We start from the raw sequence: 16,141 nt of genomic DNA on the forward strand, positions 1-16,141 counted from the left end.
CTGCCAATGTGCTCACAAAGCGGCGGCGGCGGCAGCGGCGGCAGCGGCGCCCACCACTGTCACGTGACTCCTCGCCTCTGCCCTCCCCTCGCCTCGCCCCCGCGTTCCCGCGCGCGCGCCCGCTCTCTCTGTCTCTCCCTTGCGGCCTGCACAGCCCCGCCCTCAGCACGTGACGCGGCTGCAGGCGCGCGCGCGCGCGCTCTCGCCGTCCTCCCGCGCATGCGCCGTACGGCGGGCGGCAGCCTCGCGCCGCTTCCCCTTCTCACGCACGCATGCACGCACGACGCCGTCTCCCGCCAATCACGCCGGCTCATTCCCTCCCACGTGATCCGGGGGGGTGGCGAGAAAGAAACGCTCTCGTAAGAAGCTTCTTTTCTGCCGCCGCTCGCCTGCCCCCACGTGACTCTTACCTCCGGAGGAGATGGAGGAGGAGCCGGGCTACGTCCGCTCGCACGTGACCTCCAGCGGCACTTCAATTACGGTTAGAAGGAGAAGGAGAGAGAGAGAGAGAGAGTGCGCGTGTGGCGTAGTCGCTGCGGGCCTCATACGTCACCATGAGAGGGGGCGCGGCCTGGGAGGGGGCGTGTCGGAGATGAAAGGGTGACGTTGCCGGCCCCGCCGTGGGTTATATTTGCTGTGGAATACCTAAAAGTCCTTAAAGAGGCAAGCAGCGAAGTTTGTTGCTGTTCCATATTATATTATATTATATTATATTATATTATATTATATATTATATTATATTATATTATATTATATATTATATTATATTATATTATATTATATTATATTATATTATGCAGATATTTCTTTTTTCTTTTTCCTTTCTCCTCCTGTGATGAGGCTGCATTTTAATATTTTAATGTTTCAATATTTTAATGTTGTATTTTAATCTTGTTTTTAAGTTGTATTCATTCAACTTGTTTTTATTATTGCTTGTTAACTGCCCTGAGCCTGGCCTTGGCTGGGGAGGGCGGGGTATAAATAAAAAACTTATTATTATTATTAGCTTTATGCAATATGAACTTGTTATATAAATGTAGCCTAATATAAACATATAATATAAGAACAAAAAAAATTCCTTCCAGTAGCACCTTAAAGACCAACTAAGTCAGTTCTTGGTATGAGCTTTCGTGTGCATGCACACTTCTTCAGATACACTGAAACAGAAGTTTCCAGACCCTTCTATATAGTGAGAAGGTGGGGAGGGGTATTACTCAGAAGGCGGGTGGGAATGGGTGATTGGCAGATAGCTGTGATGAGCCTGTTGACTACAACTGCAATAGGTCTTACAGGGAGAAGCAAGGGGTGAAAAGGTGAAAAATGGCTTTGTCATGTATAATGAGATAAGAATCCAATGTCTTTGTTCAGACCAGGTTTCTCCATGGTTTTAAGTTTGGTGATAAGTTGTAATTCAGCAGCTTCTCTTTCCAGTCTATTTCTGAAATTCCTTTGTAGTAAAACAGCTACTTTGAGATCTTGTATAGAATGTCCTGGGAGATTGAAGTGTTCTCCTACTGGTTTCTCTGTCTTGTGATTCCTGATGTAGTAATACCCCTCCCCACCTTCTCACTATATAGAATGGTCTGGAAACTTCTGTTTCAGTGTATCTGAAGAAGTGTGCATGCACACGAAAGCTCATACCAAGAACTGACTTAGTTGGTCTTTAAGGTGCTACTGGAAGGAATTTTTTTTGTTTTGACTATGGCAGACCAACACGGCTACCTATCTGTAACTGGAAATATAATATAAGGTAACGCAAAGCAGTCCTTAGTTGTTTTGATCTTTTTATTGACTGGGTAACAGCTAAGTCACACCCCAATTAGATCCATTGAAATCAATGCCTAGCATTGGATATCATTAGCTTTATGCATTCTCTCTCTCTCTTTTTGGTATGTATTGTGTGAACTGCTTTGGCATTTCTTTCTGTAAACGAAAAGAAGCATAAAACCTTTCTGATAAATTCAAAAATAATTTTTTTTATAAGCCTATACGGGAGAGGGGAATGAAGTGATTATTAATTTTAATTATTTCTAAGCTTCTCCCTTCTACAGTGCATTTCAGGCCAGTATAAAATAAGTGTGAGCATTATTCAAATGAACGTGAGCACAATGGTATACTTGCAAACGCATATGTCACTGATGCATTTTGCAGGGAACCGTGATTGGCTATGGACCGCAAGAAGCTGCCTCACAAGTCAGACTGCTGATCTACCTAGCTCAGCATCAACACTACCTGGAGACATCAGGGCTTGAACCAGAGACCATGAGGTGGAATTCAGCATCACTCTATTACAAATGTTCCGTCTGCGCAAGCGTATCCACTTGCCAGGTAGAACACCCCACCCCTGAATGTAAAAAAGTAAAGAACTTCTGGGAAATGATATATAATGAGATGAAAAAGATGTTGAAATATACATTTTTTAAAAAAAAACCAGAAGTATTTTTACTTGGTGTTATAGGTCAGGACATTAATAGGCAAGATGTTAAATTGTTTTTATATGCAACAACTGCGGCAAGAGTACTGTTAGCCCAGAAATGGAAACAAGAAGAAATTCCGATGAAAGAAGAATGGCAGACGAAATTAATGGACTATGTAGAATTGGACAAAATGACAGGAAGGATTCGAAACCTGCGGGACCAGTGATTTACAGAGTATTGGAAGAAGTATATGAATTATTTTAAGGGCAACTGTAATCAACAAATTATGCTAGTAGGACTACAAGAAGTTTTGTAAGGAGAAATATTAGAAGTGTTACAAAGTAGAAAAAGACAGAAAATATGTTTTTTAAAAATCTAATACGCGGGTGGCGCTGTGGGTAAAACCTCAGCGCCTAGGGCTTGCCGATCGCATGGTCAGCGGTTTGAATCCCCGCGGTGGGGTGAGCTCCCGTCGTTCGGTCCCAGCTCCTGCCCACCTAGCAGTTCGAAAGCACCCCTAAGTGCAAGTAGATAAATAGGTACCGCTTTCTAGCGGGAAGGTAAACGGCGTTTCCGTGTGCTGTGCTGGTGCTGGTTCGCCAGAGCAGCTTCGTCACGCTGGCCACGTGACCCGAAAGTGTCTCTGGACAGCGCTGGCCACCGGCCTCTTAAGTGAGATGGGCGCACAACCCTAGAGTTGGATACGACTGGCCCCTACGGGCAGGGGTACCTTTACCTTTACCTTTAATAAATTTATATTACAAAAAAGAACACCCCACCCCTTCCGCATGTGCAGTGTTCAGGGGCTGCCCACCACACCCTCCAGAGCCAATTTAAGAGGTCACTGAGTGAGTAGAGATGAGAAAACCCCATTGCACCAGCAGAAGTCCTTGCATATCACTTCTGCAGATGGGTTTGGTTAGGTGAGATCCGGCGTTTCTGCTTTCAAAGCACATACATTCTCCATTACCAAGCTATGGGTCTTGTGTCTCTCTACTCTGTACACGCCATGGCAAGCCCTGTTCTTTTGCTGCGCGGTGTGCAAAAGAGACCCAAGCTGATCGAGACACAGGCCTAAACGAGCTGGGCTTTGTTCGTTTGCATTGTCTCTGTACCAGGGAGGGGGAATAATTGCAGGTCTCAGAGCCGTTTTGCCACGCTTTGCCACAAACAAGTGCCTGTGCTCTCTTAATCTGCACAGTGCTAATGACTATTATTAGCATCTTCTAATCGTGACTTGGCATCCCCCTTCTAATGAAGATGGCTTGTTGGCAAGCGGCACCCAGCAACAAAGATAGAAGCTGAAGAGGAGAGTGCTTCATCATGCTGGTGGGAGTCACTTGTCCACGTCGCAGCATCATAACCTCCTGGAAAAGGTGAATCAGGGCTGCCCCTTTCCCAGGACAAAGGCCCTATAGCTCCTTGATTCCCTAAGAACTTTGGAGCAGGGAGGAATTCTACACAGGCCAAATTTTGCGCAAGACTTCTACAAAAGACAGTTAGGTGGCCAGTTTATGCTAAAAGTTGAGTCATGTATGGGTGATGGAACAGCAAACTGGCAGCATATCAATTATTTTATTCCTTTTTTTGAGGAGTGCCATTTACTTTTAAAAACAATAATTAGACTGCCCTGTGAATTTTAATTACAGTCATACTTCGTGTTGCATTTTCGTCAGGTTGAGCGTTTTCAGGTTGCATCCTGCGGCGATCCGGAAGTACCAGAAAGGGTTACTTCTGGGTTTCGCCGCTCGCGCATGCGCAGACACTCAAAATGACGTCACGTGCATGCGCAGAAGCAGCGAATCGCGACCTGGACCTGTAGACACGGGTTGCGTTCTTTTCAAGTTGCGAACGGGTCTCCGGAATGGATCCCGTTCGCAACCAGAGGTGGTTATGAAACTGATTTTGGGTGTGCTCCAGGTATTGGGAGGAAGAGTGCAGTGTTAACAAAAGTCATTTTTTAAACTGTTTGACATAGCAAATGTGATGCATAGATTTGTATATGCATATGCATAGGGTTTCTCGGAGAGGCCTAGACCTGGTACTTTTGTGGAGCAAAACTGGCAGCAGTTTCAGATGCCTTTGGGCTGATACTAGAGAGGCACAGTTTGAATGTGACATTGCAAATCCCAACAGGGGTTCACTAATAAATCCAACTTCTGCTGAGTTGTTTTTTTTACTCCAAACACCAGCACATCAACCTTTCCTTCCTCAGAGAAGTTTCATGAGTAAAACAGAATCTGGGAGGAGCTGCCGACAGCTTCATGTTAGGGATACATTGTGATGCTTTCTTGTAAGTCCAACTCGTATTTTCCTTAATGCTACAAAGAGGATTATGCTGAGCGATAGCTGAGCAATCGGGAAATGATATTATTACAGGCCTAACACAACTTATTTAGCCCATTTGGACTATGATCCTACAACTGGAATTCTAAAGAATCTTCCCCTTCAGCCTCGGCCACTGTTAGAATTCCTGATCTACAATTGCAGTCATGGGATTTTTGTCTATCACATGACGGTGTGTGTTTCGACTCCAGAGTGGGAAGTGACGGAGAGAGGATGTTTGTGTTACTGTGTTCTGTGAAGTGGGACTATTGTCTTTTGTTCTTTTTCTCTTTGCTGTCTGATGCTAGAAAGTGAGGGAGCCATGTTGCAGTGCTCCGTGTGTGTTTATCTGTAAATATAGTAGATTAGCCAAAATGCTGAGTTGCTGAGGTCTGTCACGCAAGGTGTACAAACTCTGCGGATCTCTAAATGTGCCGATGTCTGTTGGCATCGGTCACTGTGATGTTCGGGCTGAAGAAAGCTTATGAAGCTCCCAAACGATCGTTCAGGAGGGAGGGAACATGCCAGTCGGGCATGTGTCTCTGCCAGGGTCCTACTCGAGAGTAGGCTGAACTCCTGACAGCCACATCCCTTTGCAAAATCCTTTTCAGATGCCATGTGTAGCTGCAGCAAGCAAGCATGGGTTTGACTGGCTGCATAGGATTGTCATGCCTGAAGCCACCCTCTCTGTTTGTATGCTGTGTGGGCAGCAGCCTGCCAAGCAAAGGTAAGGAACTCCATGTGCACCTTCGCTCATCAGCAGAAGCAGACAGTTGCCTGCCCACACTGGTGCCAAAGTGAGTCATCGCTTCGCTTCTTGCTGGTACGAAGGAGCCACCTGCCCAACCCAGTGTGAATGCTGGGTTTTAGCAGCCTAGGAGAGAGAGAAGTGGATCTCAGCCTCTTCCATATAGAGCTGACCCCTTTTTGCCCAGCAAAAGCTCTGTGCCTTTTACATTTGCACAACAGGCCATAATCCAAGAAGCGTGACCTTTATGCGCACAGCCAAGAAAAACGGCACAGGTTGAAGGTCTGCATTTTAGCACTCGAGCCTGCCTAGATGCTTAGACCAGCCTCTGCAGACCTGGTTTTAGGCCTCTCTGCTATTTGACAAAAGGCAGGCAGTAAACTGCAGACCAGGCCTTCTTCATTCTGGTGCCCTGCTTCTGAAATTTGCACACCCCCCCCCAAAAAAAAAGGTTTGTCAGGCACCAACTTTCTCAGATGAAAAACTCATATTAATTTTTTTTGCCAAGGCCACCCAGGTTTTTTAACGTGCAGGTTTTATTTTACACTGGGTTTTATTCTGCACTGCTGCAGTTTATTTTATTGTGTTTCTTTTTTTTAAGAGCATACAATAATAATTCGATGCTATACTGTATTGCAGCATGCTTCTTGGGAAGCTCATAGAGAAACAGGGGTGAAAAAAAGCACTTGGGATCACTGTGCAAATACACTTTATTGAGCTACCCATACTAAGATGCAGAAATGTTTCCCCTCACTAGATTTCAGTTCACACTACTTCAGTTACTCAAGGGAGAGGTGAGTAGGGAGAGAAACAAAAAACAAACTGCACTTGAGAACAATGACCTCTATAGAGCAGCCTTTCTCGACCTTCCATCCCCAGATGTTGTTGGACTACAACTTCCATCATCCCTAACTATCAAGACCAGCAGTCAGGGATGATGGGAGTTGTAGTCCAACAACAGCTGGGGAGCCAAGGTTGAGAAAGGCTGCTATAGAGCAAGCCACGGTAGAAAGGATTAGGTTGACTTTTGGGGGGTAGTAGCATGTGCAACTGGGAGTGGACAAAATGTGTTTTTTGAGCAAACATGCCCTTAGAAAGCCTCTAGGAAGCATGGCGGCTGTACCCATGGAAATGTGCAAAGCTGTCTAGAAGTGAACCAACCCAAAGTTGTATCCAAACTAAATTCAGGGTGCAAGGAAGGAAAGCAGAAGGCGCTATGGGGTACTGTATTGCAGACACATTCAGAGCTCCTCCTAAAACCACAACATAATCATAAAGTCATACAGTTGGATGGGACTCAATGCCCTACAATGCAGAAATCACAGCTAAGCACAACAGCTTGCGCAATACTGACAGAGGCAGCAAGTCAACACAATAGGACCATGTTGCCCATGCTATGCAAGGGTGGCCAGCCTGAGTACTTCTAGAGCAGGCTTACTCAAAATTGGCCCTCCAGATGTTTTTGGCCTTCAACTCCCATGACCCCTAGCTAGCAGGACCAGTGGTCAGTGATGATGGAAACTGTAGTCTCAAAACATCTGGAGGGCTGAGTTGGAGGAAGACTGCTCTAGAGGTTGCTGCATTACAACTCCCATCATTCCTGCTATGCTGGTGAGGTTGATGGGAGTTATAGCCCAACGTCATCCAGAAGCCCACAGGCTAGCCATCCCAATGTAATAGAATTCATTCACAAAAAGGGCACAATCCCATTGCAGTTTATTGTACCCTTTGGCTGGGTTGGGGCGATATGGGACTGGGGAGGGGCAACTTCCAACTCTTGTGGGGGTGCAGTTAGTGCCAGCACCATCCATTAAGAGTTTGGGTGTAAACTTCAACACCTCCCTCTCCACGGAGGCGCAGATTGCAGCTATAACAAAGGCGGCATTTTTCCATCTCCGCCAAGCTAAGCAGTTGGCTCCTTTCCTCTCTCGCCCTAACCTAGCCACTGTGATCCACACGATGGTCACTTCCAGACTGGATTATCTCGCTCTACGTGGAGCTACCCTTGAGACTGACCCAAAAACTCCAGCAGGTGCAGAATGGTGCGGCGAGACTCCTTATGGGATCACATTCACCCGGTGCTATACCAGCTGCACTGGCTCCCGGTGGAGTACAGGGTCAGGTTTAAGGTGCTGGTTTTAACCTTTAAAGCCCTATATGGCCTAGGACCCTCGTACCTATGGGACCGCCTCTCCTGGTATGTCCCATGAAGGACCTTACGGTCTTCATATAAAAACATCTTGGAGGTCCCGGGCCACAGGGAGGTTAGGCTGGCCTCAACCAGAGCCAGGGCTTTTTCGGCCATGGCCCTGATCTGGTGGAACGCTCTGTCACAAGAGACTAGGGCCCTGAGGGACTTGACATCTTTCCGCAGGGCCTGCAAGACAGAGCTGTTCCGCCAGGCCTTTGGCCAAGGCACAGTCTGACCCCTCCTTTGGTACTCCTCCTAGAACTCTAGCCCAATGGTTGCCATTAATTTGATTCTGAATTGATTTAAGAATGAATTGATTTTAGAATGTATTTTAATTAACTGATTGTGATTTTATGTGCATTGTGTTACAGTGGTGCCCCACAAGACGAATGCCTCGCAAGACGAAAAACCCGCTAGACGAAAGGGTTTTCCGTTTTTCAAGGTGCTTCGCAAGACGAATTTCTCTATGGGCTTGCTTCGCAAGACGAAAACGTCTTGCGAGTCTTGCGATTTTTTTTGCTCCCCCCCCCTTTTCTAAGCCGCTATTAGCCGCTTAGCCGCTAATAGCCGCTAAGCTGCTAATAGTGCTAATCCACTAAGCCGCTAATAGGGTTGCTTCGCAAGACGAAAAAACAGCAAGACGAAGAGACTCGCGGAACGGATTCTTTTCGTCTTGCGAGGCACCACTGTACTTTTACTGTTGTTAGCCGCTCTGAGCCTGGCTTTGGCTGGGGAGGGTGGGATATAAATAAAAAAATATTATTATTATTATTATTATTATTATTACTCCTCAGGTGTGAAGGGAACACTGTGATTCAAGATGCACTGCAAGGCACTGTGTAAAATCACAAGGAATGCAAGATCATGTGATCATAGAATTGTTGTAAGGGTCCCCAAGCATCCTCTAGTCCAGCCCACTGCAATGCAGGAATCACAGCTAAAGAATCCCTGACAGACAGCCATCTAGCCTGTTTAAAAACCTCCAATGAGGGGGGAATCAAACATCTTCAGAGGGAGTTCCTTTCCACTGTTGGAGAGCTCTTGCCATCAGAAATTTCTTCCATGTTTAAGTTGGACTCTACTTGTAATCTGAATCCATTTGTTTGGGTCCTCTCCTCTGGGGCAGAAGAAAACAAGTTGGACACATTGGTGTGCAGTTGAGCCACCCAAGACAGAGATGGATAAAAAGGGGTGGGACAGAACCCCCACATTAAAAATAATAATAATGGCTTGTCATCCTGAGCCTGAAAGATTGAAGGCACAGAGGATGATAGATGAAACGGAGAACAGCATTTCTCTGTCCACGTAGATAGCACCACCCATGCCCAGCAGGCTATGCTCTCCTTCGGCAAGTCAATGCACTTGTGAGAAACTAGGTGGCTATGTCTAAGGCCTATTTAATAAGTCTAAAAGGTAAAGGGACCCCTGGCCATTAGGTCCAGTCGTGGCCGACTCTGGGGTTGCGGCGCTCATCTCGCTTTACTGGCCGAGGGAGCCGGCGTACAGCTTCCGGGTCATGTGGCCAGCATGACCAAGCTGTTTCTGGCGAACCAGAGCAGCACACGGAAGCACCGTTTACCTTCCCGCCAGAGTGGTACCTATTTATCTACTTGCACTTTGACGTGCTTTCAAACTGCTAGGTTGGCAGGAGCAGGGACCGAGCAACAGGAGCTCACCCTGTCGCGGGGATTTGAACTGCCAACCTTCTGATCGGCAAGTCCTAGGCTCTGTGGTTTAACCCACAGCGCCACCCGCGTCCCTTATTTAATAAGTCTAGATGCAAGTTAATGACCATTTGGACGGACTGCCTCGCCAGAGTGGTGCATGATCTGGTTATCTCCCACTTGGACTACCGCAATGTGCTCTACATGGGGCTAACTTTGAAGGTGACTCGGAAACTACAACTAATCCAGAATATGGCAGCTAGACTGGTGACTGGGAGCGGCCGCCGAGACCACATAACACTGGTCTTGAAAAACCTACATTGGCTTCCATTACGTTCCTGAGCACAATTCAAAGTGTTGGTGCTGACTTTTAAAGCCCTAAATGGCCTCGGTCCACTGTACCTGAAGGAGCGTCTCCACCCCCATCGTTATACCCGGACACTGAGGTCCAGCACTGAGGGCCTTCTGGCGGTTCCCTCACTGCGAGAAGTTACAGGGAACCAGGCAGAGGGCCTTCTCGGTAGTGGCACCCGCCTTGTGGAATGCCCTCCCACCAGATGTCAAAGAGAAGAACAACTACCATACTTTTAGAAGACATCTGAAGGCAGCCCTGTTTAGGGAAGCGTTTGATGCATTATTGTATTTTAATATTTTGTTGGAAGCCACCCAGAGTGGCTGGGGAAGCCCAGCCAGATGGGCGGGGTATAAAATAAAATAATAATAATAATAATTATATCACATGTCCCAGGCAGGTGCAAACTTCTTATTGGGTTGTCTTTGTTTTATTTTTATTATGTTTTATGTGTTTTTTATATTGTAATTTTATGTTGTGAACTGCCCTGACATCTATAGGTACAGGGTGGTATGCAGATTTTAATAGTAAGAAGCAGCTGTTCCAGCAGTGTAAAAGCCATGCTTAGTTTTGACCACCTCTACATACAAGTTAGGGGACGCGGGTGGCGCTGTGGGTTAAACCAGAGCCTAGGACTTGCCGATTAGAAGGTTGGCGGTTCGAATCCCCGTGACAGGGTGAACTCCTGTTGCTCGGTCCCTGCTCCTGCCAACCTAGCAGTTTGAAAGCACGTCAAAGTGCAAGTAGATAAATAGGTACCACTCTGGCGGGAAGGTAAACGGTGTTTCCGTGCACTGCTCTGGTTCGCCAGAAGCGGCTTAGTCATGCTGGCCACATGACCTGGAAGCTGTACACCGGCTGCCTTGGCCAATAAATCGAGATGAGCGCCGCAACCCCAGAGTCGGTCACGACTGGACCTAATGGTCAGGGGTCCCTTTACCTTTTACATACAAGTTATCCACTCCAGGAACCTATGTTTCTGTCACATGCAAACACAGGAAGCCACCTAGTTAGACCATTGCTCTCTTTAGCTCAGAATTGTCCAGAGATTGACTGCAGCGATTGCAGCTCTCCAGGGCCTCAGACAGCAAAATCTTCTCCAACCACACCTGGAGATATATCAGGGATTGAACTTGGGGACTCCTGCATGCATCACATGTGTTTTATCACTGAGCTACAGCCCTTACTTTGGAAAGCACCAAACAGCCAGTTTAACGTGATCCTGGAAAACAAAGACTGCCTGATATGGGGCATATCGTGCTTTCAAACATAGAAGGCAGCAGAAGCAATTCTGGCTTTATTAGTCATTAGTTTACCCCACCCCACTCCACTCCCTGCTTTATTACAGCAACACTTCCAAGTTGTTTTCTGAGCATCCCATAGCATTGGTTCTTCATGCAGTCCACAGGCCTCCAAGAGGATTAAAAATGCAAACTGCATGCAATTTCAAATACAGAGTTTCCAAATTATACATTGTCAAAGGCTATTCTCTTTTTTGTAACTGTGATGTTACCTCTCTCTCAAACTTGCGTGTGAGTTCAAAGTCAGGTTTATCCAGAAGCTTCTGAAAACTCTGCAAATCTCTCTCTCTCTCTCTCTCTCTCTCTCTCTCTCTCTCTCTGTGTGTGTGTGTGTGTGTCCCCATCACAGATGTACCGAGAAAGCTTTTGAGGAAATAATAAAGACTTTGCTTTAGACTATCTGCCTAATAAACCATCTGTTTGGATTGAATAAGCATCTATTTGGAGCCAAGCAGTGCAGTTTGCAAACCACCATCCGGAAATAAAGCGGTGCACCACCGTCCCCTCAACAAGTTAAGCGTGGCAGCGGAAAAACTCGCACTTCAGACAAATCCACACATTTGATTTTATACACCACTCTTGAACATCAAATTAAAAAAGTTACAATTCACTGAACAGGTTGGTTGCAGCTTAGAACATTTCATTATCATTATATATATATGTATATTTTAGAAAAAGAGACAAAACAATATCCAGATGAAAGACTGTGACAAACAGCAAATCCTGTTGTAGGCAGCTTTGCAAAGATCAAGGTACCGTAGGAGAAAGGCACGTTAACCTCTGATTGGTCCTGTGAGCTGTCATTTGGATGAAAATTGTAGTGACATATAACCCTGAGACTGTGGGAGGCTATGAGCAAGAGTTGACCAGGTGCACAGGCCCGTTTTTAAAAGTACAAGTTTAAGGAGGTTTAAGATCCAGCACCCAGATGACGACATTCATTTTACTTCAAGGGAATGGAAGGAAACGGAATTCTTTGTGAAAGGCTGGGAAGGACACTACAGTCTCCAAAGCTGCTGGGATTATGTCTCAGAAACACGCCACTTGGTTTGACTTAAGAGCGGACTCACAATTTTCCCAGGGTATGTATCTAACAGTGTAGCTTACCTGACACTCAGGTATCCATCAGTGGAATTTAGGGGCGGGGGCCCCCCAAATCTGCTCTAGAGGAGCCCTGACTGCTGTGCAGCAGATTTAATAGGTGTAGAGTAGCTGTAGGGTAGAAAGGGGAATTACAAAAAAACCCCAAACCCTGCTTCACTCCGTTCCACTGATAGATGTTTTACCACCAATTGAGCGCCGCCACTGGACCCAACCCTATGTCTAAGATGTTGGAAGCAGAAAGTTAAAAACATGCCATACAAATGGCACAGACCCTTTGCAAACTGATATATCATATAGCTGTTAGCTGGGGGTCCAACCCTGGCTAACCCATGTTTCGTTAGCAGGCCCTTCTTTGCGACACATGATCTGTGAAACAGCCCTCAGTGTTTCCTGTGTGTCCAGGCACTTAAGAGTGGAAATGATTTTTTGGGAACTGTTTTATTCGGGGAAGGGGGGCAGTTATCCGACAAACCCTCATAAATGCATGAAAAAGGCCCTTGCAGCCATGTGCCTATAGAGAGTGTTTACATGTACACATGTAAAACTCTACCATGTTTATGACTATGTTTATGACGAAGGTACGCAGATCCAGGAGCTGGAGCTGACAGGCATCACATCGTGTGTCTGGCTCACTGTGGTTTTTTGCTTTTCTTAAATTTTATTAATCTAGGTTTTCAAGATAGCCTGCGAAAGAGAACCACAAAACAAATACAAAACGGATCAAAAACATCGCTTTTTAAAATGGCTGCCCTGGAATACATGATGCAGCCTCAGTGTCTGGAGGTATAAGCTCTTCTTGCAGCCTCCGCTTTTCTCAATCGTAAGATGGAAGATGAAATAAAGACTTAACAAGGATCCCAACATTTGACACCACAGGTGCTTTTAGAAGTTCTCTCCCCCTTTTGTAGGAAATAATCTCAGATCGTAAGTGGAATGAGAGAAGCTAATGTTACCATGAAATATGCTTTCTTCAGGCTCCAGACCAAAGCCCAGGGGCACAGTTGCATTCACAAGGAACCCTTTAAGCTTGCACAGTATTAAAGCCGCAACTTAGTGCCAGCTGCTGCCCCTCGCCAAAAAAGTATCATGGCAGTGGCTCTCTTTAGATCTGACTTCTGACAGCCAAAACCCATCATATGAATTAGAAATTGGAGGCATATTTCATCCACCTCTTTGCCCAACCCCAGGGGTAAAAACAGGCTTACTTTCAGACTATGCCATCCAGAGAAAGGGCTTCCTTCAATGCTCAGAGCAGCACAGCTCCTTCTTCTGCATGAGTCTGTGTTCCACACAGGCCTCCATAACAAAGAAACCGAAGACACAATGGATAACCACAGCCAAAGGCCAATACTCCCGCTCCTTCGCTACAATAGGAGAGGCAGAAAGCTCTGCACCATGCCCAGTGCAGACATGGGCTAACATTATCCAGAACCCACAGAAGCTGCTTGGAAGAATGCCAGGCCAGAGTATTAAACCACACAGAGGGACGCTTCAGCCAGTCTCGCCTAAGACGTGGATTTCTTCAGCTCGCTACTTATTTCCAGCCCCACAAGTGCAGTTTCTTTGTGGCACAGCAGCAGCAGCAGCATCCTTTGGCAAACTGGGCAGCAAAACTGAACTCCAGCTGAGAAGAAGAAAAAGGGCTTAAAGCTCCGATTTTGTCTTGCGGTGTTGTTTCTTGTCTTGGCAGAGAGAAAGCAAACCCAAGCATTTTGCCATAGCAACAAACGCCGTGCTGCAAGTGCATTTTCTTGGATGGTCCAATTTAGAGGGGTTACGAATTACAGAGAGCAGCTGCACCCGGGTCAGCGGCAGAACAGCCACATGGGTCCCTGTGGGACTTCCATCAAGAAAGCCCCAAAGGCCAGGCACGGGCAAAAAGTCTCCGCTCGTGTGCAGTAAGTCCAGAAGACCAGCCTATGGCTCGTGCTGCTTTCTTGTGGGATCTTGGATTGCCTTGCTAATAAACCCAACACAAGGCAGACATTGCCACTCCATGTCAAACAGAGCTATGTAGGGTTTACGTTTTTAGTCACTATCCCTGCCTGCAGTGCTAAAAGACGTTTCAGTGGCTTTAATGAGCTGGGCCACACACAATTTTCAACGCTGGAGGCCATTTGGGGTAGTTATTTGGCAGATCTATGGGGCCAGTCTCAGAAAGCAGTTCACCCAGCAGAACTAAAAATCTAACACAGGTGGACTGTGAAAACTGGCCATTTCTTCCTCCACCACCTCTTTCACAGAGCTCTCATGGACCACGAATTTCGCCCTGCAACCATCTATACACTCATATCCTTCCTGTGGATCTGTGGGAGGAGGAAAGGGGAAAAGAGAAGGCAAGACAGACCTAGAACACAGGTCACATGTTGGACCCAGTACAGCATCATTAAACTTGTACTTTTCAAAATAATGTGAAGCCAGGTGCAAGCTGGGCTCTGTGGATAAAGTAGTAACGTATCTCATTATATAAATACTTTTTAATTTTTTTCCTTTTAATTACAAGAAGCTTTTATTCCAGGTAATGTGACTGACAAAGTACCAGCACGTACGTACATACACCCCAACGCACACACACACTCGCACTCGCAGCCCCTGGGCTTTCACAGAAAGCTTGGCAGCAGCCGATCTAATGGAGGATTTCTACCTCACAGCAAAGTAAGGGGAGGAGGGGGCATGTAAGTTTGGTTAGCCTAAGCTCAGGGCAAAGACCCAGCCATTTTTAAGAAATGCAATAAAAAGAGGGGTTTATAAACCCCGTTGTAGAAAGATCAAAGGAGATTAAACCAAAACTAAAACTGTTCAAAAAATGTACAAAAACTGTTGGGAGACAGGTGGAAGATGCTGCGCCCCTTCCGAAAAGAAAACAAAAGAAAAGGTTGACCCCAAGTTGCATCAAAACCAGAAGAGAACAGTGTAGTCGTCACACAATTCCTTTGTGTTTTAAAAAAGAAATGCCAGAGGGGGAATTAATTTGCACGAAAGATCTTTGTTTGGAAATTGTTCTTAGCTCCAGAGACCAGCATAATTCCCATGGAGTCCAGACGGAAGGGGACCTCCTGCCACAAAGAGTTTCGTGCCAGACGAGTCGTAGCAGTGGGTGTAAACAGCGTTTGGGAAGGAGCTGATGTCTGAAAAGTAATTCCGCCAGGTTTCATCATGATTCTGTCAAAGGAAAGGGCAACAACTGAGTCAGTCATGACTTTCCCCGCAACTGGCTGCTGCGCATCCGCAGGAGCACTCAAAGGGAACTGGGAAGCTGCCGACCAGCTAGGAAAACCAAGCTGTTTAACAAGATGGAGAACAGCAGCAAAATAAGAGCCACCAATTTAATCTGAAGCTGGTTTTCAGCCTAGTAATAATAATAATAATAATTATAATAATTATACCCCGCCCATCTGGCTGGGTTTCCCCAGCCACTCTGGGCAGCTTTCAACAGAATATTAAAATACAATAGTCTGTTAAACATTAAAAGCTTCCCTAAACAGGGCTGCCTTCAGATGTCTTCTAAAACTCTGGTAGTTGTTCTTCTCTTTGACATCTGGTGGGAGAGTGTTCCACAGGGCGGGTGCCACTACTGAGAAGGCCCTCTGCCTGGTTCCCTGTAACTTGGCTTCTCACAGCGAGGGAACCACCAGAAGGCCCTCGGAGCTGGACCTCAGTGTCCGGGCAGAACGATGGGGGTGGAGACGCTCTTTTAGGTATACTAGACCAAGGCCACCCCCACCCCCTTTTGATTAAGAGGCAAGTCTTTTTCATGAGGCAAGTGACTAAGGTGGCAGGTACAGGAAGGTGGCAAATTCACACAGGCCTGCTGCCCACCAGGCGAGGCTTCTCACTTCCTCCCTCTCCATCTAAGGAGGGCCTTTACACTTTGTACTGCAACTTTAAACGGCAGCAGCACAGAATGCCTCACCCTGAGGAAGGACATTCTTAGGTCTACCTAGACCAAGGCAGGATGGAGAGGAGGATCAAGACCGCTGCCACCAGAAGGGAGAGAAAGGGATGGCAGCAGTGGCAGGAGAAGATGCGGAGAGGGTGG

At 46.5% G+C, this 16,141-nt stretch overlaps 2 protein-coding genes and 1 long non-coding RNA gene across 8 annotated transcripts in view; 1 reads left to right on the forward strand and 2 right to left on the reverse strand.

The window, feature by feature from the left end:
- The window catches only part of UBAP2 (ubiquitin associated protein 2), a 78,065-nt gene extending 77,516 nt beyond the window's left edge, over positions 1-549 (reverse strand). Inside the window, exon 1 of one of the 5 annotated variants that reach the window (XM_083702630.1) lies at positions 411-549. The gene's annotated coding sequence lies outside the window, so the exon portion shown is untranslated. The other 4 variants (XM_083702634.1, XM_083702635.1, XM_083702625.1 and 1 more) reach the window with 4 other exon arrangements.
- Positions 389-12,249, forward strand: LOC310827241. Its single transcript, XR_014556248.1, has 2 exons — positions 389-481; positions 11,348-12,249. It is a non-coding gene; the product is annotated as an uncharacterized lncRNA (long non-coding RNA).
- Positions 11,550-16,141, reverse strand: part of DCAF12 (DDB1 and CUL4 associated factor 12) — a 20,969-nt gene continuing 16,377 nt past the window's right edge. For both annotated transcript variants that reach the window (XM_083702794.1, XM_083702793.1), the window contains exon 9: positions 11,550-15,264. In XM_083702794.1, the coding sequence (XP_083558920.1) occupies positions 15,106-15,264 (159 nt within the window). In that variant the 3' untranslated portion in view covers positions 11,550-15,105. The remainder of the gene's footprint in view (positions 15,265-16,141) is intronic.

This window comes from Podarcis gaigeae, assembly GCF_964106915.1.
Source record: "Podarcis gaigeae genome assembly, chromosome: 11".
Taxonomy (NCBI): Eukaryota; Metazoa; Chordata; class Lepidosauria; order Squamata; family Lacertidae; genus Podarcis; species Podarcis gaigeae.